Raw genomic sequence first — 23,381 nt, 5'->3', positions numbered from 1 at the left:
TTAACATGATTTAAGTGTATCTATAGAGTCTTATCAGAATGTTACTGGTGCGTTAACAGCGCCCTGTATGGAAAGCAGTTCAAGCAGTTCATGTTAGCTGCGCGCGCAGCTTCAGTTTAAGTGTTAACATGATTTAAGTGTATCTATAGAGTCTTATCAGAATGTTAATGGTGCGTTAACAGCGCCCTGTATGGAAAGCAGTTCAAGCAGTTCATGCTAGCTGCGCGCGCAGCGTTAGTTTAAATGCTAACATGATTTAAGTGTATCTATAGAGTCTTATCAGAATGTTACTGGTGCGTTAACAGCGCCCTGTATGGAAAGCAGTTTAAGCAGTTAATGTTAGCTGCGCGCGCAGCGTTAGTTTAAATGCTAACATGATTTAAGTGTATCTGTAGAGTCTTATCAGAATGTTACTGGTGCGTTAACAGCGCCCTGTATGGAAAGCAGTTTAAGCAGTTAATGTTAGCTGCGCGCGCAGCTTTAGTTTAAATGCTAACAAGATTCAAGTGCTTCTAAAGAGTCTTATCAGAATGTTCCTTTGCATTAACAGCGCTCTGTATGGAAAGCAGTTCAAGCAGTTCATGTTAGCTGCGCGCGCAGCTTCAGTTTAAGTGTTAACATGATTTAAGTGTATCTATAGAGTCTTATCAGAATGTTAATGGTGCGTTAACAGCGCCCTGTATGGAAAGCAGTTCAAGCAGTTCATGCTAGCTGCGCGCGCAGCGTTAGTTTAAATGCTAACATGATTTAAGTGTATCTATAGAGTCTTATCAGAATGTTACTGGTGCGTTAACAGCGCCCTGTATGGAAAGCAGTTTAAGCAGTTAATGTTAGCTGCGCGCGCAGCGTTAGTTTAAATGCTAACATGATTTAAGTGTATCTGTAGAGTCTTATCAGAATGTTACTGGTGCGTTAACAGCGCCCTGTATGGAAAGCAGTTTAAGCAGTTAATGTTAGCTGCGCGCGCAGCTTTAGTTTAAATGCTAACAAGATTCAAGTGCTTCTAAAGAGTCTTATCAGAATGTTCCTTTGCATTAACAGCGCTCTGTATGGAAAGCAGTTCAAGCAGTTCATGTTAGCTGCGCGCGCAGCTTCAGTTTAAGTGTTAACATGATTTAAGTGTATCTATAGAGTCTTATCAGAATGTTAATGGTGCGTTAACAGCGCCCTGTATGGAAAGCAGTTCAAGCGCGCGCAGCTTCAGTTTAAATGCTAACATGATTGCTCAAAAATTAATACAAATTTTTGCCAAGCTTACGAAACCCATTACAGTGGCAATTGCATGAACTATAACCCCGGTCGTTAATGGGATTTGGCAGGCTTTAACCCGCCTGCTGTTGAAATAGAGTCCGACTTTATAGCACAGAGCACCGAGCACATGGAGAATCATTAAAAAGCAATAACACAGAAGACACGAAACAGCTGTAGAAACGGCAAGTGGACGGCCCCGCGCTTATCAGTCCGATATTCTACTTCCATATTCTCCGGCACATGTTTCGATGTTTCGGTGCAGCACTCAAACTGCGATAAGCGTCGGGCGCGATTAAAGCCGCAACTGAATTGAGGCAGCCGAACCGACAGATCGGATTGCACGGCTCCCGCTGCTCAATTCAGTTGTTCCCCGTCGATCGCGGACTGCGGAAGTGTTGACATCGCTGGCACCCTCGTCCACTCTGAGCCTTACCCTTTCCACACGGAGGTAGTGAAGTCCCTGCGGTCGCGAGCCATGGAGATCCGAGTGGGAGTGGGCGATCTGCTGAAGATGGGCACCAAGTAGGTGGGCACGCTGGAGTGCATTTACAGTAGAAGCTCTTGTGAATGCCTCAGAAAAGTATTTGGGAACGAGGTTTCATCAAAACACACGATAAGGTTTATTGAGCCTCGAAATAATCACAAATAGTTGACTGTTTGAGTGCAGATTAAAGTGTGTTCTTCAAGTGAACGAGAAAGTATTTTCGGAAAATACCTTAATGGCCTATTTATTTGTGTGTCAAATATGTTGCGAACATTGCCTTTAATTTAATTGTCCGTCAATAGAAATAACTTTTCTATAGACAATATTTTCATTTAAGTTATATTGACCTTTTTATTTTCACTTTTTTTATATTTTTTAACTTATGATATAATGTCTAGGATCATGTTTTCCTATAGCTGGTCCGAATAGTCCTACTTATTTTGACTGAATCATATTTGTCGTTTGCTTAATTTGTTGTCATTAGAATTGTTCACTACAGGAGATCTTACTGTACTCAATTGATCGGTTGTAGGCGATAAGATAAGAAAAGCTTGTTATTAAACTGAATAATCTCTCTTTCTCTTAAGCCGAGGTACACTGAACAAAAATAGATTCAGATTGTCGTATACACTAACAAACAAAGAAGTTTGATTCCATAAAATCAGACAGCTTTGGAAATTATAAAGTGGTTTCATATTGATTTCAAAAACAGAATTTGAAATTTCTTTATTTGGCTAACAGCTATAAAAATGTTAAAAAAAAAAAAAAAAATCAAATATACCAAACCATTGATTCTTTTTAATTTATGTTTCTAAGTAAAGCCCTATTTCTCGCGCAGGCTCGTTGGCCACAAGATCGTCCAGTACCGCCTGGCCACCAAGCAGACGAAGGTGGTCTGCACCAGGGACGGCCAGGTGCGCGGACTCCGCCGCAGGACGCTCTACGACGACGAGCTGTACTTCGCCTTCGAGGGCATCCCCTTTGCCCAGCCGCCGGTGGGCGAGCTGCGGTTCCGAGCCCCCCAGCCACCACGCCCCTGGCTGGGGGTCAGGGACTGCACCTACCCGCGGGCCAAGCCCATGCAGAAGCACTTCGTGCTCAGCATCGTCGAAGGCAGCGAGGACTGCCTGTACTTGAACGTTTACTCCAAGCGCCTGCAGATCGGACAAGCCGCTGCCCGTGATCGTGTGGATATATGGCGGTGGGTTCCAGGTCGGCGAGGCCGGTCGCGACTTCTACAGTCCGGACTACTTTATGCAGCAAGATGTGGTCGTTGTCACATTTAACTACAGAGTGGGCGCCTTGGGTAAGCTATTCAATCTATTATTGTTCAAGATGTGTAAAGCAACTGCATCGGATCGGAGTAAATGTCATCATTTGAGATTGATAGCTAGGGTAAAAACCTTAAAAAATTCCATCTTTTGTTTTAAATGCAAAAAGTAATTTAGATAGAGGATGCAGGAGATTTGCAAGTGATCTCTGAAGTAAATTACAACTGTTTTTGATTCATTGCCCTTGAAATATCAAGATAGACTCTTCATTTTATTGTAGGCTAATAGAAATTTCGGTTATTTCAAAAATATATACTTGCTTTATGATCGGTTGCCACCCTGGACTATACATTCAGGAATATCTATAACAAACTAATTGTACGTTGCACTTGCCATGCCATGCTAAGTCAATTGCTCTCGGAAATAATTCGCAGACTGTATAGTTTAATTGCCCCCTACTGCCAATTCCACAGTCATGAAATCATTAGCAGAGAGATCATCACAACACCTGCAATTAATATTACCTTAGCGATCAATTAAAATAATGTAACAAACCAGTTAATATATCGGTGAACGCCTTTATTGTACCCTTGCAGAGGGCATTATAGTTTCAGTCAGAAGTTTGCAGTGAAGGAGGCGTTTCCGACCCTATAAAGTATATATATTCTTGATCAGCATCAGTAGGAGACTCCGTCTGTCCGTTTCTACGCAAACTAGTCTCTCAGTTGTAAGGCTGCACAAAAAGTTGTCTTCCTGTTGCAGGTAGTATATAAGCCCCATGGAAACAATCGAAAAAAAATGAAAATAAAATTTTTACTTCTCTAATTTTTCCTTTTTTGGGACCATAACTAAAGTTTAATAATTATAATTTCGCTTTTAATATTATTCAAATCAGAATACGATATCATATAGCAGCCACAAGAACGATTGAATAATTGAGCTGAAAATCGTCATAGATTCAATGTTTTTAGATATGTACTGTAATGTAATGTAATGTAAGTTCAGATGTTTTAAAGAATATTTAGTTTGCAATACCTGCAAGGGTATAAAGTATAAGTATTCGATGAACAACAAGATTAAGGTAAGTTTTAGCTAACTAAAATAAACTGAAAAAACCTTTGCATTGACTAGTGCACTAACAATAAAGTTAAGCTTTGTATAATGTATAAAACAGACTCCTAACAGAGCAACCGAAATGCTCAGTCTCTGAGCTAGACACTTGAACATTGAAACAGTTGGAGAGTGTCTTTCGATTCCATTTTTCATAGGGTCCTAAGGTAACTGATCATTTTCTGACAGCAAGTGAAATGGGGGACAGTTTCGGGGAGCTCTCATAATAAACAAACAAATTTAAAGCTTTAAAAACTGCGTAAAGTCGTAATTAAATAAATAAACACGACTGATTGCTTACATTTATTTGTTAAATACTTGTTTTAAATGAAAACTCTGTCCCGTTGCAGGTTTCCTCAGCCTGGCGGACCGCGACCTGGACGTGCCCGGCAACGCTGGCCTCAAGGATCAAGTAATGGCCCTGCGCTGGATCAGCCAGAACATAGCCCAGTTCAACGGAGACGCCCAGAACATAACGCTGGTGGGCGAGAGTGCGGGGGCGGCCTCCGTCCACGTGATGATGGCCACGGAGCAGACGCGCGGGCTCTTCCACAAGGCCATCATGCAGTCGGGGTCCATGCACTGCGAGTGGGCCAACGAGCCGAGGGGCAGGTGGGCGTACCGCCTGGCCCGCCAACTGGGCTACTCGGGGAGCGAGAACGAGAAGGAGGTGTTCCGCTTCCTGCAACGAGCGCCCGCCACCGAGATGGCCGCCCAGGGAATCGGCCTCGTCTCTCGGGAGGAACGGCGCGAGTACGTCCTGTTCCCCTTCACGCCCGTGGTGGAGCCGTATGTAACCGGGCACTGCGTGCTGCCCCGCTCCCACAGGGAGATGCTGCCAGCCGCTTGGGGCAACGACCTGCCGCTGGTCCTGGGGGGCAACTCCTTCGAGGGCCTCTTCGCCTACCAGTCCACCCTGCTCGACGAGGAGCACATGCTGAGCGCCTTCGAGGCCTTGATTCCGCGGGAGGTCAGAGAGCGGAGCTCGCAGTCGCAGCTGAAGGATCTGCTGCGCCAGTTCAAGGTGGACCAGTTCGAGGACCCCACCCGGGGGCGCATGGAGTTCAACGAGTGCCTGCAGATACTCTCCGCCAAGCACTTCTGGCACGGCATCCATCGCACCGTCTTGGCCCGCCTCAGACAAGCCCCCACCACGCCCACCTACCTGTACCGCTTCGACGTGGACTCGCCCCACTTCAATCACTTCCGGCAGGTGATGTGCGGAAGACACGTTCGCGGGGTCAGCCACGCGGATGACGTCTCCTACCTGTTCTACCACATCCTGGCCAACAAGGTGGAGAAGTCCTCGCTGGAGTACCAGACCATCCAGAGGCTGGTGGGGATGTGGGTGGCGTTCGCCCGCAGCGATGACCCCAATTGCCCACAGATTAGTCCGACCAGGTGGGAGGCCTTGGAGCAGAAAGGCCCTCAGATGTGTCTCAACATCGGGAAACAGCTGGAGTTTATGGTGCTGCCGGAGTCAAAGCAAAATCGGATTTGGGATAGCCTTTACGCTAAACACGACTTGTTATAGGTGGGAGGTTGGACATTTTGTAAATGAAGCGCAACTGGCTTGTGCCACTAATAAAACTAGAAATTTAATACATAAAATGTCATTTGCCTAACATGAAAATATAAATAAAATTGTACATAAACTTTAAATTAAATACGAGTTAGTTTTGTAATCGGTTCGCTTATAATAAATACAATGATGCATGACTATAACAAAACTGGTTAAGGTGCTCGCATTAATCACAATAAGAAAACCTATTTGTCTGCGTGAGGTAATTTCCCTTCACCATCAGTTCAAACTTGACCCTTGACTAGTGACTCGACGATGATTTGTACTTAAGTTAAGTTGAGTGCTAGCGGTAACTGAGCGAACTTATGTATTTTAACAAACTACTTTAATATCATGTTTTGCATTTAAACAGCTTATTTGGAACAATGTGAGATTTTGCCAGGTATTTGAACGGTTATAAGTAAACGATTAGAAAATGACAACTCATATAAATAATGTGTATTTTACATTTTCATTTGCTTTTATGCCAATTTTATTTGTAGCTCGAGTTCTGGTTAGCATATTTCGACGATTTGTTAAGCTTTCCGACACACAATAATTTGTTATTCGTTATCGAAGCTGCTGGAGCTACCATTTCTGCAAGCAATTTATCTTAACCATGTTTCGTTAAATCATTTTAAAAATTGGTATATGGGTATTTTTCAGAGGGGCAAGCACGGTCAGAAAATTACAAGTCTATAAAAATTTTTTTTTTTTTTTATAAGGAATCTACTAAATTTTACTTATATAAGCAAATATTACATTTACTCATAGCACATTTTGAAACATTCCAATGCAAAGTCAAAAAAGTTTGAAAGATTTCTTTTGAAGATATATTTTTTGATTGATTTATTTACACATTCTACGGTATAAATATTACCATATACATTCGTGTAGTATTGGGACTAACCCTGTTTAAACGGAGCTTAAAACAAAAGAAATGTAAAGTTTTATTTCCTTAATTATGACTCCATTAAAGGAGTTCAACTACACCATAAAATTCAAATTTCATTAAGCACTTGAGTTAATAATCTCAGATTTTGTAATTCACCGTCATCATTATTATATAATTGAAGGTCATACAATCTGTTTGGTTTAAAAATTAGTACATTTTTCGGTCCAGATAACCAATAACCATTTATTTATAGAATTAAAAATAGAAAACGTAATGTGTTAATCTCTAATTTCATATTTATAGATTCGGTAGTTCAAAATATGACCGAATACAAATCATTCATGTATCAGTACATTTTTATTTTGGCAAGTCGATTAGAAAAAAAATACAAAATTAAAACAATAATGTTTTGTGAAAAAATAAATGATAAGGCAATTAAAATAGACAATATGGCAACTTAAGAGGCGTTTAAGGAACAAATTGTATTAAAGCGATTTTTAATAATTTTTAAAGAATGTATGTCTATTTCAAAACGTTACTTAGAGCTATGCAACTTACACACACAAGTAAGACACAAATTTACGGACTAGTAGAGAGACTCCTTGTAGTAGAGTGAATCCCACACGGCCATGGACTCGGCCTCCGGCAACTCCCGCATTTCCAGCTCACAGCTGATGTTGAAGCACCGCTCCACGTCGTTTCCTGAAGGACGGACTGGCTCCCATTCGGCAGATCCCAGTTCCGGGCAGTTGGGATTCCCACTGGCGGCAAACGACGTCCACATGCCCACCATCCTCTCAATGGTCCTGTACTCCATCGACGACCTCTGCTGCCTGGAGGCTATGATGTTGTAAAACAGATACGACAGCTCATCCGCATGGGCCACCCCGCGGATGCGATCCCCGCACACCAATCGCCGGAACTGATTGAAGTGCGGGGAGTCGAAGTCGAAGCGGTACAGGTAGGTGGCCGAGTTGGGGGCGTAGCTCTGACGGGCGAGAACCAGGCGGTGCAGATCATGCCAAATCTGGCGGTGGGAAAATATATTTAGGGCCTCAAACATCCCCATCGCTTCCTGCATCTCGTTGTTGAAATAGAGCTTCTTCAGCCGTCGAACCAGAAGATCCTGCTCCTCCAGACTGCTGGATTGCCTGACTTCCCGCGGCAGAATGTTGTGGAAGTTCCTCATGCCCCACGGATCACTTCGCAGCACTTGGTAGGAAAACAGGCCCTCGAAGGAATTTCCGCCCATGACGATGGGTATATCGTTGCCCCAGGCCTCGGCCAACAGTTCCTTGTGCTTCCTGGGCACCACGCAGTGGTCGGTCTCATACGGCTCCACCACCGGCCCAAAGGCGAAGAGTAGGAAGCTCCGTATCTCGTCCTGCGTGATTACGTCCTGGTCAATGGCCGCAATCTGACGAGCGGAAATCGTGCTAAGAAATCCCAAAACATCCGCATCCTTTTCTTCCCCCTTGTAGCCCAGGTTCTTCGCCAGCCGGAAGGCCCAGTTGTGGTCCGGACTCTCCGCCCACTCGCTCAGGGCACAGCCCGATTGCAGGATGGCCTTGTGAAAGAGACCCCGTGTTTGTTCAGTGGTCATCATCACGTGGACGGAGGCTGCCCCGGCACTTTCCCCCATCAAAGTGATGTTGTTGGGGTCGCCGTTGAAGTGGGCAATGTTCTGGCTGATCCAGCGGAGGGCCATCACTTGGTCCTTGAGTCCTGCGTTGCCTGGAACGTCCAACTTGGGATCCTTAAGGCTGAGAAAGCCTATGAAAGGACAATGAAAGGTTTAACAAGAAAGGGGGCTCACTGCGGCAAGAAGAATTTATATACCCTTGCAGCTTTTGCTAAAACTAAAACTTATTTTAAGCATATAAATTTCGGTGTAAAAACATTGAAGCTATTATGATTTTTAGCTAAATTATTTTGTTAATGTTTTTGATATTGCGACTGTGAAAAAAAACTTGTTTTCTTAAAAATTGAATTATTTCCAATTAAACAAAGAATAAAAAACAATTAATAAAATTGCTGTCGATGCTGATAAAGATTATTAGAACGCTACTAACTATAAATCTATAGTAGGCACTTTTGGTGCTAAAAACGCTTCCTTCTACTGACTAATTACGATTGAATGAGTAAAAATTAATCTTAAACACCAGTCCTTCTTCTTCCTAAACTCAAGTAAGTTATTATTATATATATATATATATATATATATATATATATATATATATATATTTAAGTCAACAAAACTTACCTAATGCTGCCAACCTGTAGTTGAAGGAGACGAAGACCACCGGTTGCTTCATGAAGTAATCGGGACTGTAAAGGTCCCTGGAGGCCTCGCCCTTCTGGAAGCCACCTCCATATATCCACACGATGACGGGCAGCGGCTTCTCCGACTTCAGGGTTTTCACATAAACGTTTAGGTGCAGGCAATCCTCACTGCCCTCCACGATCCCCAAGAGCATGTTCCTCTGCAGGGGCTTCGATCGGTACGTGGTGCAGTTGAGCACTCCCTGCCAAGGTTCCGCCGGCTGGGGAGCCCTGAATCGGAGCTCGCCCACCGGCGGCTTGGCGTAGGGTATGCCCTCGAAGGCGAAGTAAGGTTCCTCGTCGTACACCGTCTTCCGCTGGAGTCCCCGAACCTGTCCGTACTTGGTGTCCAATGTCACGGTGTGACCTGTGGCCAGCCGGAACTGCTGAATCTTGTGGCCCACCAGCCTGTGGGGAAAATGGGGTGAGATCGGCTGAGATCGGGTGAGATCGGATGAGATCGGGTGAGATCGGATGAGATCGGGGGTAAGGGAGTTTGGCTGTCCCGCGCGATAAGCGGTCAGGAATGATAACCGCAGGCAGTGGGTCGCACCAGGTCCGAAGGTAGCGATTCCCGCACCGTGCCATTAACTATCTACTTTGGTTTTAAGTCGAATGTACTTACTGGGTGCCCATCTTGAGCAGTTTTGGCCATCCCACTTGCACTTCCATAATATTGTGGTTTTTTGATTGCTTTCGTTTCTGAATATATAGTATTTTATGAGTTTGTATCCACAGTTTTTATTTGAAGGCTGATCGGATGGCCGGATTATTGGATCGATCTAGGTTTGCCGTGCGACTAATCGCTAATATTTGGCTGCAGTACCTTAAATCAGCACAGATGACGGCAGCACAGTCGAACGCACATATGTATACATAAATATTTATTTACGAGTTTTCCGGAGCTTTGTTCCTTATCCGCAATCGCGCACAACAACGGATAGGCAAATAATACATTTCAACTTCACTAGAATAAGGTAGCGGAAATCTAATTGATTTCAATAATTTGCCTATCTTTAAATGACATTTTTAAATAAAATTAAAAAAAATAAAAAAATCATTACATGATTTAAAAAATTTTATTTTATTCCAATGTTAATACGTATGTATTGCAAAAGCGTATTCATTTTATGTTATTTAAATTGGATTCATGAAATTTCTGTTCAAAAACATAATTTTAGTGTAAACCAAAACTAGCCTATTCGAATTTGTCAAAATGTTTTCAAAATATTTTAATATCACCACTAAAGTCTACGTTTTGGTTATTTACTAAACGCTTGTTAGTCACAATGAAATAGAAAACATATAGTTTTAAACTGCGCACTTAATACTAAGAAACATGTGTACATAAGCGACCTTTCGAAACGTTTAAGTTTTTTACGTCTTTTGTATATTATGTTTTATTAAATATTGAGAAATAACAAAGAACTATCACACAAAATAAAGAGAATGTAAAACAGTGGAAAATAAAACAAGAAAACATTTTAATTTCGATTTATTTGCATATATTTTTAAAAACATTATAGCTATGATGATTTTTAGCCCAAATATTCAATCGTTCCAATGGCAGCTATAGGATATAGTTTTCGATAGCTTTAAAACTGAGAGACCATTTTTCGTAGAAACGGACGGACGGACGGACGGACGGACGGACGGACGGACTGAGGGACAGACAGACAGAGAGACGGACATGGGTAGATATATACTTCTTAAAGTCGGAGATGTCTCCTTCACTGCGTTGCAAACTTCTGACTGAAATTATAATATTATACCATCTGCGAGGGTATAAAATAGGGAGCTTTAAAATTACCGAAAGAAGATAACTACGAGCAAGGCCTAAATATAAATGTTCTATTAATCAAGCTAATACCCATACCTATAAACATCTAAGGGTGAGATAGATAAATATATGGTGTATTTACAAAATACACGTTTTAATTTAATGACATGAACAAAAACAATTAAATGTTACCAAAAATCCTAAAATCAGATTTTGGTTTTTATATCCTTGACAAGGGGACAACGCAGGGAAGGAGACATTTTCGAGCATCTTTCCCAAAAGTTGTCTCCCTATTGTAGGGAAAAAATCGGAGAGCAGTAAAAACAATCGAAAATTTTAATGAACAAAATTATAAATACGTTGTTTTGCATTTTTTTAAATATTTTAGAAGAATTACGGTTTTAGTTTTGCTAACAAATGTAAATGGAATAATGCTGTTTTAATGAAGTTTTAATTTTGGAAATAGCTGCAAGGCATCAAAAATTGCAATATTGTTTTTTATAATGAATATTTAATTTTTGGAATAGCTACATTGCCAAATTTTGCAAAGTTACAAACGAATCTTTAACTATGCAAAACAAAATTTACCACTATACAACAAATTATTCGTATTTATTATTATTTTCAATTTTAAACTACATGTAAGTAAATGGAAAGACATAGATTTAATGACTAAAAGAGGTCCTCTTTGGGGTAAAGGGTGTCCCACACGGCCATGCACTCGGCTTCTGGTAGTTCACGCATTTCCAGTTCATGGCTGATATTGAAGCACTGTTCCTTGCCACTTTCCATTGGCCGAAGTGGCTCCCATTTGGCAGTTCCCATCTTTGGACAGTTGGGACTACCACTGGCGGCAAACGAGGTCCACATGCCCACCATCCTCTCGATGGTTCTGTATTCCATCGAAGATTTCTCCAGCTTTGAGGCTAATATAGTGTAGAAGAGGTAGGATAAATCATCGCCGTGAGACACCCCGCGAACCTTGTCCCCACAGACCAATCGCCGGAATTGGTTAAAATGCGGGGAGTCAAAGTCGAAGCGGTACAAATAGGTTGGCGTGTTGGGGGCGTAGGCTTGGCGGGCGAGAACCAGACGATGCACATCGTGCCAGACTTGGCGATGGGAGAATATATACAAGGCCTCAAATGTGTCCATCGTTTCCTGCAGCTCATTCTTCAAGTAGTGTCTTTTGATACGCCTAACCAGTGCATCCTGCTCCTCCCGGCTGCTGGCTTCACTCACTTCCCTGGGCAGAATGTTGTGGAAGTTTCTGGTGACCCAGGGGTCACCACTCACCAGTTGGTAGGAGAACAAGCCCTCGAAGGAGTTTCCCCCCAATATGAGCGGCAAGTCGTTGCCCCAGGCCTCGGCTAGCAGCTCTTTGTGCCGCCTCGGAACCACGCAGTGGTCACTTTCGTAGGGCTCCACCACAGGCCCAAAGGCAAAAAGGAGGAAGCTATGAATCTCGTCCAGTGTGATCACATCCTGGTCGCCATTCGCTATCTTACGGCCCGAACTCCTACTTAGGAAAGCAAGTACATCGGCGTCCTTTTCTTCCCCTTGTAGCCCAGGTTCTTCGCCAGCCGGAAGGCCCAGTTGTGGTCCGGACTCTCCGCCCACTCGCTCAGGGCACAGCCCGATTGCAGGATGGCCTTGTGAAAGAGACCCCGTGTTTGTTCAGTGGTCATCATCACGTGGACGGAGGCTGCCCCGGCACTTTCCCCCATCAAAGTGATGTTGTTGGGGTCGCCGTTGAAGTGGGCAATGTTCTGGCTGATCCAGCGGAGGGCCATCACTTGGTCCTTGAGTCCTGCGTTGCCTGGAACGTCCAACTCTGGGTCCTTTAGGCTTAGGAATCCTAAATGGATGATTTACAAATTTGATTGGAGGAGTTTTCAAAAACAATACAGAAAAATTTAATTGGATTTATTCGGTTAAATTCACCGAAAAGAAGTTGAAAAATGATGCATTTTACAATTCGTATATTCAAAAAACAGTAAACGGACCCACGTTTTACATATGTTTTACTAGAACTTTTGAGCCACCGCTGATACAGTAAAATGTAACTAAATTGATTTCAAGCCGTTTGAAAGTGTGCGTGCTTGTACCGGTAACAATTGTAAAGGCGAAAGCCCATAAACAAAAGATGTAGACAAGTAATAAATGTGGTTAAAAGTGTTTGGTAAAATTAACTGTTGAAACATATGAAATGTATACATTATTATTGTTATTATAATAACAATATTCGCAGAACCAAGGTTTAAATATTAAATATTCCCTAAAACTTATAAATTTCGAATTATGTGTGTACATGTTTACAAAACATTGAAGCTATGACTGTTTTCACCTAAATTACTCAAACATAAAACGTCATTCTGAATTATAAGACCATAGTAACTTTAAGAAAATTATTAATTATATAAGTACATATTTTTAACTTTATTTTTTTTAATATTGTAATTGTTCCTTTAGGAGCAATATGATAAAGTCGTCCACTTTTAATCAAAATTAAACCGCAATTGTAAAAAAACAGACCATTAATATATATCGAAAAACTACAAAAACAAATAAAAACCAACAAAGCTATAATTTTTTTTATCATATTTTTCCCGATTGTTCCTTATGTTATGGTCATCTGATCCAGCTCGTTCCGACTTAAATAACAGGGACCGAAAATAGTCATTATTTATTATTTTTTAAACAAAAAACTCATGCTCACGGAAAGCTCATAGAAGTAATTCAACTACAGTAGTGTAATACTAAAGCACAACAGTTTCAAAATCCGGTTTAATTTAATTTTAATTTTTATTTAAAACTTGAAGAATAATAGTTATAATTTGAGTTTTATATAAATCTCAAAAGATAGGGGTTATTTGTTGAGTTTTATTTTCGGCTCTGCAAATATTGATTATTCAATGAGTTTTATTTTGTGCTTTTTTGTCAACGCTTAACTTGTAAGTTTTATTTTTTGATCATTATTTTTTATTATTTCGACTGAAAATAAAAGGAGAATGGAAAAAGATTAACTGAACTAATGCCAAAGTGTTAAGATTTTGTTTAAATTTTTACAAAAATAAAAAAATAAGTTTATACAAAGCGTCATGAGATTTCATCTCATAACCGTAGGTACCAGCTTGAGAGCCGAAAAGGAATAAGTAGGGTGAGTTTTTAACATTAATTTGTATGCATAATAACCGTTATTTTTGAGATTTATATAAGACTTCAAAAAAATTTTTTTCATGTGATACTGATATAGAATATATGTACACTCATCGAAGTTTCTTCTTAAAATCCAGTAAAATCGCATTGGAATTTTCGCCAAGAGCTAGTCGTCTTCATTTGAAGAAAATTTCTTTCTTAAATTAATGGTGCAAGAAATGCAGCTCTTAAACCAAGAAATAAATTTCTCAAGCCTAGAAATATTATTTCTTAAATCAAGAAAAAATATTTCTTAAAATTAGAAAAAATATTTCTTGAAAAAAGAAAATATATTTCTTAAAAATAAGATAATTTCTCAGAGTTCTGCCAGAGGAAGCGAAGCGTCGCGATACGAACAGTATTTGTATGAAATGGCAAGTTTCGACGTGCAAACTACTCTCACAAATGAAGCGCGCGACGAGGAGAAAACCCCGCTAGCTACACACATGCAATTTAATTTAAACTTTAACTAGAACATTGTAATGCACAAATAATACCAAAACTTGAAAAAAACTCACATTTTTATTTGGTCGTCGGCGAGAATCGAACCCAGGCCTTCCGCTCGCAAGTTGGACATTATAACACTAGGCTATATTCGCACTCAAAGATTAAACGTCAAAAGTAAAGACTGTTTCGTCAGCTTGGACGAGTTGTATGGTTAGTGGTCAAAGGCAGGTATTCTATTTTTTCTATTTTTTATGGAACTCAAAGGCAAATTCAAGTTTTTTTCTTAAAAGTTTACAATCAGAAAGGATTTCCATTTTTAATTACAATTTTTTCTTGAATCAAGAAATTTTTGTCATTGATTCAAAAAGTAGCCGATTTAAAGGCGAGATTTTTAAATTTTGGAATTTTTTCTATGAGTATACTTTATAAGGTCAGTTTTCATAATCAATTTTCAAAACTATTTATGCCACACAAAAGCCGACCAAATATACCCTTGAATATTGTTCAAACCAAAATTACAAAAAACAGAGGACTGTAGAATTAATGAGAAATTAAAATTGATTCCAATAAAGATATAACTCCACTTACATATATGGGCTGCATGATTAAAAACATTAAACATAGAATTTTCGTATTCTTAGCTAGACAGCGGAACCCTTGGCTGATGAAAATAAGTTTATGTGGGACTTTAATTATTATGGAAAAGTTCAATTGGCTCGTGGAAATTTCAAAAAGTTCGATTTTGTGTTCCTGTGTATTAAATTATAAAAAAATACGTTCGTGTTTTTTTAAAATTGTAATTTTACTTATATTGTATTTTTACTTAGTGAAACAAACTGAATAATAATCTAAATTAAAAAAAAAATTCAAACCAAAAAAAGGCGGTACCATTTTTTGTTAAATATCTTCCGTTCCTTAATTAACATAATTAAAACGAATTAATGGATTAAATTCTCAAAAGTGGTCAAATGCTCCTTAGAGCATAGAAACTATTGAAAAATTCAACGGAATTTCGATTTATCGTCATTGTATTTAAACATATACGCATAAAAATCGATATATAATCGTTTTATAGAGTTTGTTGTTATTACAAAACTAGCTGGAAGAATATTCATCTTCGGCTTGCCGAAGTTTGCCTTTTTTGCTGCATTTACTACCGCTATTATTTGTTTGCATATCATTAAAAAAGACTTTCGTAACCTATCCATTCAAACGTTATTGAGGCAGGTTATGGTTGAAAAATTTGGTTGCATACATTTCGAACTATAAACTTACCTAGAGCTCCTAGCCTGTAGTTGAGGGAGACGAAGACCACCGGTTGCTTCATGAAGTAATCGGGACTGTAAAGGTCCCTGGAGGCCTCGCCCTTCTGGAAGCCACCTCCATATATCCACACGATGACGGGCAGCGGCTTCTCCGACTTCAGGGTTTTCACATAAACGTTTAGGTGCAGGCAATCCTCACTGCCCTCCACGATCCCCAAGAGCATGTTCCTCTGCAGGGGCTTCGATCGGTACGTGGTGCAGTTGAGCACTCCCTGCCAAGGTTCCGCCGGCTGGGGAGCCCTGAATCGGAGCTCGCCCACCGGCGGCTTGGCGTAGGGTATGCCCTCGAAGGCGAAGTAAGGTTCCTCGTCGTACACCGTCTTCCGCTGGAGTCCCCGAACCTGTCCGTACTTGGTGTCCAATGTCACGGTGTGACCTGTGGCCAGCCGGAACTGCTGAATCTTGTGGCCCACCAGCCTGTGGGGAAAATGGGGTGAGATCGGCTGAGATCGGGCGATAAGCGGGTCGCACCAGGTCCGAAGGTAGCGATTCCCGCACCGTGCCATTAACTATCTACTTTGGTTTTAGGTCGAATGTACTCACTGGGTGCCCATCTTGAGCAGTTTTGGCCATCCCACTTGCACTTCCATAATCTTTTGTTTTGGGTGTAGTTGCTGGCGATTCTGTTGCTACTCAAGATTGTGGTGGTGAAATTTGGTGGTAAGGAATTTATTTCCAGGCGATGCGGGATTATTGGATCGACCGAAGTTTGCCGTGCGACTGATCGCTAATGTTTGCCGGCGCCCAGCTAAATCAGGAGCAATGCCGGCAGCGCTCGCAAATAAACAGCACCAATACAAATGTGCTAACAAGTTTACCGAGGCACTATCTTTTGTTGCCACGAACACACCCGGTCAACTCAATCAAACTCTTTTATGGCTGTCCATATACAACGTAATCACCTAGGGGGTGTATGATAGCTTTTGATATGGACAGCCCCTTTAATAAAAACATCAGAAATCAATTTTGTTTATAATCATATTTATTTAGAATTTGTTCGAAACATTTTGAAAAAAATCCTTTCCAAATGTTTAATTGAATAAAAAAAATTGTATTATGTTAAGCAATGCAATGCATTGAAACATTTAAAAACTTATAAAACTGCAAGCAACTGCAAATTTTAAATTAGATGCACAAATAAATTTCCCTGCAGTTCCGAAATTCATCAGGGCTCAAATTCATCGCTCTTTCATCAGTCTGCCGACTGCGTTTCCTAATCTTATTATGTATATGCAAATGCTAATTGTACCACTTTTTCGAATGGAAAATAGTCGATGCATTATCACCAGAGATTGAAACTAGTTGTCTTGACCGCAACATTATGTTTTGTTAAGTGTATGAGTGTTTGCGTATTTACAATCCGTGTCGTTTTTTCTTTACTCGTTGTATACCCGTTACTCGTAGAGTAGAAGGGTATATTGTAATCGTTGAAAAGCATGTAACAAGGAGAAGGAAGCATTTCCGACCCTCTAAATATATTCTTGACTAGGATCAATAGACGAGTTGATTTAACTAACTCGTTATTTAAGTCCGTCTGTCTGCCCGTCCGTATGAACGTCGAGATCTCGGAAACTATAAAAGGTAAAGATTTGGGATTTGAAATGCAGATTCTTGCAGTTCTTACGCAGCGAAAGTTTTTTTAAAACGTAACCACGCCTACTCTAACGCCCACAAGTGGCAAAAGTCGGTCACGTCACAGCGAGACATGTAGATGTAGAGTGCTGCACGATCTTAGCTTCTTGTGTTGGGAATGCAGTTCGACAGAAAGGGGAATATTTAGTTTGAAATTTGTGAGCGGAGTAACTAATAGAGTATCTAATAGTCGGGGAACTCGACTGTAGCCTTCTTTCCTGCTTGTCATCGTGTTATGTGAAACGCGCAACTAAAATAGAACTGCTTCCAACCGTGCTTTAACATCACAACATTAAAAAGCTTTTCTTTATTTATAAAATACGAATGTACATTAGGGTGGACGCTAGTTGTATAAGAATTGAAAGGCCGTTGATTGACCGTTTACGGAAAGGTGCACCTTTACCGACAATAGATCACTAATAACATTCATAACATTCGTAACTATTAATGGAGATAATACCTTTAATTTTTAAAAGCAGATTATTTATACATAATTTATATGAAATATGCCACACCTAGAACATTCAGTGCCACACTCATTCGTTTAAGTCTCGATGTTGCATTGTTGAAACGGTGACTGCAAAGTATATAAGGATCAAAACATGCAGTGGGAAAAAAGCAGATAAAATACTTAAATTTGTGTTTTGTTTATTTTTTAAAATAATAATTGTTATATCTTATGATCCGACTCTTCTACTCTCTTTTCTGTTTGAGGAAATTAATACAAATATTCAACTCTTCCTTCTACTAGGACGAAAAGTGATAACACTGACGTAATTCATACCCTTGAGAGTTTAGGAATAGTACCCCTACAACTGCCTGCCATTCGATTTCTTTAAATTGACCGCCACTGTGACTGTTAAAGTGTATTGCTGTTGGGGGCAGAAAGCTTTTCTCTGTAGATCACTGCACACTAGCAGACTTTCTGTAAACGCCAAGGCCAGCTGATAGCAACAATAGATATTGCTCAAATACAACAACCATGGCATTAACCCTAAAGTTTCACGCACACTGAGGCACCGAAAGCTACAAAAGCAAACTGGAAATCAGCTGTCTCGGCGAATTTGTTGTTTGACTTGTATTTTGTTTTGCGCGATAAAAAGGGCCATAAATGCTTTACCACCGCTAGATAAGGTGTTCGTGAGTGGCGCTGGCAGTTAACTGTGGATCATGGAGAGGTGAGGTCGAAAAAGTGCCCTGATTCGGGCGTGCACTAACTTTGGCGGACTTGCAGCTTGCAGGTGAACACGAGCAGCGGCCCGGTGCGCGGAAAGCTGCGCAGAGGTGTCTACGGCGACGAGTACGTCAGCTTCGAGCGGATTCCGTACGGCCAACCGCCGGTGGGTCCGCTCCGCTTCAGGGCACCGCTGCCCGCGGAGCCCTGGTCCCAAGTGCTGGACTGCAGCACGCAGGGGGAGAAGCCCCTCCAGTTCAACCAGTTTACCCAGCAGCTGGAGGGCGCCGAGGACTGCCTGTACCTCAATGTCTACGCCAAGGAGGTACCACTGTAGTCGCACTAAGTACTCCACCCCAAGGTCTCTGTGCATTCAAGGGGCATTAGGCTCTTATTACACAAGACCTTCTTGGCAACACGTGACACGTGAACTGCAGTCTATAATCTAAGTTATAAAACAAGCCACTCTTGTCGCTAGTTACACTTTAAGTATTAACTTACTTCTTTCAAATGCACTTAAAATATCTTACTCGGTTGTTTCAGAAGCAACATTTCTAGTCGCTCGCTGTTCCCACCCATTTAGGTCCGGGTAATGGAAATTTTATTCATTTAGATAAGTTACCTACGTACATACATGCTAGTCGGTTTGTCAGAGGGCAAAGTTCTATATCAGTGCTTAGGCTATACCAAGCTATAGAGGCGATTTGTTCAGATAAGACTGCTTAAAGATACCTACAGTCTGGACTGCATAAAAACAGCAACTAACTAAACTTTGAATTTTGTTACAATAAGCAGTCAATATTCGTTTTAATACCTCAAAATCTAGTTCCCTCAAGGTGGAAGTTCCATTGCAGAGAGACATTGTAGTATAAATGCCACATAATGCATAGATAATCCTTTGTAAAGATATTTATTTCTGAAGAAATTTAGAAATTTAGACTTATGTACAACTGATGTGTTAGGTTTTTATAATTTAATTATATATTTCAGTATATTTTTAGTGTGTGATGCTACAAGTGTAATCCAATGCCATCAGTGCGTCAGTCATAAAAGATTCACAACAAAGAACTAAATATATATATATTTTTTATTAAATTATTATATTACAACTAAAATGTATTTAACTGGCAAAAATTTGTTGAATAGTTTTATTTGAATTTATTTTTTTAATTTTTAATCAAAGTGTTTAATGTGTATTATTTATGTCATGTTGCTAGCAAAGCTATGCTCATTCCAGCTTCCATAACTAATTCATTTTTCTTATTGGTAGCTTAGCCTTTTTATTAAATTATTATATTACAACTAAAATTTATTTAACTGGCAAAATTTGTTGAATAGTTTTACTTGATTTTTTTTTTTATTGTTTAATCTAAGTGCTTAATGTGTATTTTTTATTACAAGTTGTTAGCAAAATTATGCTCATTCCAGCTTCCATAACTAATTCATTATTCTTATCGGTAGCTTAACTCGGCGAGTCCTTTGCCGCTGATCGTCTACTTCTTTGGCGGAGGCTTCGAGAAGGGCGACCCCACGAGGGAGCTGCACAGTCCTGACTACTTCATGATGCGCGACGTGGTCGTGGTGACGGTTTCCTATCGCGTTGGTGCCCTGGGATTCCTGAGCCTGCACGATCCCGCTGTGGGAGTGCCCGGAAACGCTGGTCTCAAGGATCAACTGCTGGCGCTGCAATGGATCAAGGGAAATGCGGCGAATTTCAATGCGGATCCCAACAATGTGACCGCGTTTGGGGAAAGTGCCGGGGCCGCATCAGTCCACTACCTGATGCTCAATCCCAGGGCAGAGGGTCTGTTCCACAAGGCCATCATGCAATCGGGCAATGTGCTCTGCTCCTGGGCCTTCTGTCCCACTGAGAACCTGCCGCATCGGTTGGCGGTCAACTTGGGAATGGATGGTGCCGGGCATGTGACCGATGCCATGGTCTTGGACTTCCTGCAGAGTTTGCCGGGGGAGAAGCTCGTGCGACCGTATCTCCTCACCGAAGCGGAGCTCCTGGACGACTGCTTCTTCCAGTTCGGACCCATGGTGGAGCCCTATAGCACAGAGCACTGTGTGCTGCCCAAGCGCCCGCAGGATCTGATGGACACGGCCTGGGGAAACAGGATTCCGGTCCTGATGAGCGGCACTTCCTTTGAGGGACTGCTGATGTACCCCCGGGTGCAAATGGCTCCGTTTTTGCTGACCAGCTTGAAGAAGGAACCGGAGCACATGCTGCCGCTGAACGTGAAGCGGAATCTGCCCCAGGCACTGGCCCGACATCATGGCCAGCGGCTCCAGGAGACCCACTTCGGCGGATGCGACCCCTCGTCCATGTCGCCGGAATCCTTAAACGCATATTGCGAGGTGGGTAGTTTCATTGCGCACATGGTTCATATGCACATAGCTAATTAAATGTATTAATGATTTATATTTTAAAGTTCATATTTATGAACGACACTTACTAAACTAATTTAATCCGTTCTACATTTCCTGCTTAAGTGCTTTCGGTGGTTGCTTAACTAACTTTCCAAGATGACGGCACACTTAGTCTAGACATTGAAATTGCCTCGAAAAATCTTAATTAACAAGAAAGGAAGCAAACTTTCATATACCTTTGCAGCTATTGCAAAAATTAAATATTCTACAAAAAGAAACAATTAAGAGTTGTCGATGTTCCGATGAATTTTTGATCGTTCCCATGGCAGGTAAATTATATCGTTGTCCGATATTAATAAAATTACAACCGTTATTTTCAAATTATAAACCATGACAATATACATTTGTAAAAGTTATTGATATTTTTGTATAATTGTTTCGAGGAAAGCTTTTTGATATATTCCAGGCCAGTTTCGACTACCGGCAACATAGAGAAGACTTTTAGAAAACTTTCAATCAAACAGTTTCAAAACCGTGGGACTGGAATATATATATATTTAATAGTGCTAAAAAATAGCGTTAAAATCTTTTGACTGAAGTTGTAACACCCCCTGCAAGCGTATAAATAGCCCGTTTGCTAATATTTTATCATGTGTGTAGTATTGCGCCATTAATTGCATAATTTTATTAATTTATATTATTGAATAAAGTAAGAATCAAAATTCAAAATGTCATTGTCCGTTTTCAATAAAAGTTGCATACCGATTTAGAATAACTTAACAACTGAAAGGCAGCAAGAATTGACTTCTAAATCATAGTGAAGACTATATGCTAAACTTCAAGGAAAAAATTCGCAAAACAAGGAAATCAGAAACCTTTTTTTTTAATTTATCTGTTAAGGTAATGGAGTAACATTTACTTGTGCATTGAATATGCATGGAATATTATAACTTTATTATCTTGGCCTAATTAGCTATGATTGCCTTCTAATGTCACGCCGGACTAAAAAAATAAATAAATTTTTTCAACCTATGTATCTTTAGCAAGGGCAGTGCATTACTATCTTACAAATTTACGTTTACTGGCTAGCATCGGCAAAACCCCATAACTTCTAAGATATTAGCTAGATTTTTCTGTCTACCGATAGTTATGACCCAAACACACACAAAGAGTCCAAAACCTCTGAATACAATACAATGAGTACAATATACCCTTTAAGAACCCTCCTCATGGGCCATTTATATTAAAGATAAGTCCTTTTCAGTGGTATTTATTTAAAACGAGATAAAACAAGAATGATCTGATCGAAGGTTTCATAATTTATTTTAGTATGCCAGCTACAAGGTCTTCTGGTATCCGATCCTGAAAACCCTGAAGTCCCGGCTCAGCAACTCAAAAGCGCCCACCTATCTGTACCGCTTCGACTTCGACTCGCCCACGTTCAATCACCAGCGATTGAAGTACTGCGGGGACAAGTTGCGCGGCGTGGCCCACGTCGATGATCACTCCTACCTGTGGTACGGCGACTTCTCCTGGAAGCTGGACAAGCACACGCCCGAGTTCCTGACCATCGAGCGGATGGTTGACATGCTGACAAGCTTCGCGAGGACCTCGGATCCGAACTGCCAGCTCATCGAGGACCAGCTTCCGCGAGCCAAGGGATGGAAGCCCCTGGGCAGCGACTCCGCTTTGGAGTGCCTCAACATCTCGGAGAACATTAGGCTGATGGAACTGCCGGAGCTGCAGAAGCTCAGGGTCTGGGAGAGTGTCTGCCAATGAAATTAACGTCTTAGTGTGTTACAGTTTTGTTTTAGAATCTACAATAATAATTATAATCAAGTTGTACTTGTTTTGATTAGGGGGTCATTTGGGCTACTTAAAGTTTGGGTTTGACCGTCCAACCAGACTAGGAGGCGAAGTCCTAAGAATTCTAGAGTTCAACACTATTGATGTTATCTGATTATTTTAATTATTTAAATATTTTTATAAATAATTGCTAGCTTTAGAAGATTTCAAGCCCACATAGAAATAATCTAATGTCTTACTACCTTAAGCCCATCATGACTTTATTGACGGCTTGCGTGACATATTTTTTTCTCAGTATACTCTTTGGGTCGCTAACTAGTTTTGTGCTCTGTATCAAATCCAAATTTCGGGCTCTTGTCCATTTCATCCTATAATCGACGATGAGAAGGAACATCAGCAAAGTCCACTAAGCGATCACATTGTTTTCGCAAGACTGACATTCTAATGCTTTAGCCTTATCTGGCTTGGATTGATCTGTTCTTAACCATGGCTAATGCCCTTAATGTTTTGTAAAGTGCAACAAAATCGTTTGTTATTTCCTGTGTTCTGTGGTGCAATTGGTCTACGTTTCCGCAGCCGAAATTTCAATAAGCAAACAAACTTTAATGACACTTCTCTGCTTAATTAAATCGGACATTTTAAAAATCGAAAAATTCACTCTTGGTCGTTCGGTAAACACAAGCGTAAATATTATATATTACTGATAATGACATTGACATGAAATTTGGCCCAGATTCCATTGACAGTCCCGC

General features: G+C 40.7%; 3 protein-coding genes across 3 annotated transcripts; 2 read left to right on the top strand and 1 right to left on the bottom strand.

Annotated features, from left to right (window-relative positions):
* The first annotated feature begins 1,522 nt into the window (after positions 1-1,522).
* Positions 1,523-6,050, top strand: LOC128266402 (esterase B1). Its single transcript, XM_053002901.1, is given in 4 exon segments — positions 1,523-1,773; positions 2,574-2,895; positions 2,897-3,041; positions 4,467-6,050. Coding segments are annotated over 4 exon segments (1,698 nt in total). The 5' UTR covers positions 1,523-1,726; the 3' UTR covers positions 5,651-6,050.
* Positions 6,051-6,766: 716 nt separating this feature from the next.
* On the bottom strand, positions 6,767-16,467 carry LOC128252525 (uncharacterized). Its single transcript, XM_052980303.1, is given in 8 exon segments — positions 6,767-8,345; positions 8,836-9,302; positions 9,520-9,596; positions 11,072-11,108; positions 11,348-12,236; positions 12,239-12,532; positions 15,595-16,061; positions 16,188-16,467. Coding segments are annotated over 8 exon segments (3,465 nt in total). The 5' UTR covers positions 16,235-16,467; the 3' UTR covers positions 6,767-7,158.
* Positions 16,468-18,263: 1,796 nt separating this feature from the next.
* LOC128252679 (esterase B1) lies at positions 18,264-22,662 on the top strand. The gene is made up of 4 exons (XM_052980619.1): positions 18,264-18,454; positions 18,511-18,775; positions 19,912-20,811; positions 22,153-22,662. The coding sequence occupies exons 1-4, from the start codon at positions 18,447-18,449 to the stop codon at positions 22,600-22,602; spliced, it is 1,623 nt and encodes a 540-aa protein (XP_052836579.1). The 5' UTR covers positions 18,264-18,446; the 3' UTR covers positions 22,603-22,662.
* Positions 22,663-23,381: the final 719 nt, after the last annotated feature.

The sequence above is a fragment of the Drosophila gunungcola genome, chromosome 3R (genome assembly GCF_025200985.1).
Source record: "Drosophila gunungcola strain Sukarami chromosome 3R, Dgunungcola_SK_2, whole genome shotgun sequence".
Lineage (NCBI taxonomy): Eukaryota > Metazoa > Arthropoda > Insecta > Diptera > Drosophilidae > Drosophila > Drosophila gunungcola.
This window is presented reverse-complemented; position numbering and strand designations above follow the sequence as displayed.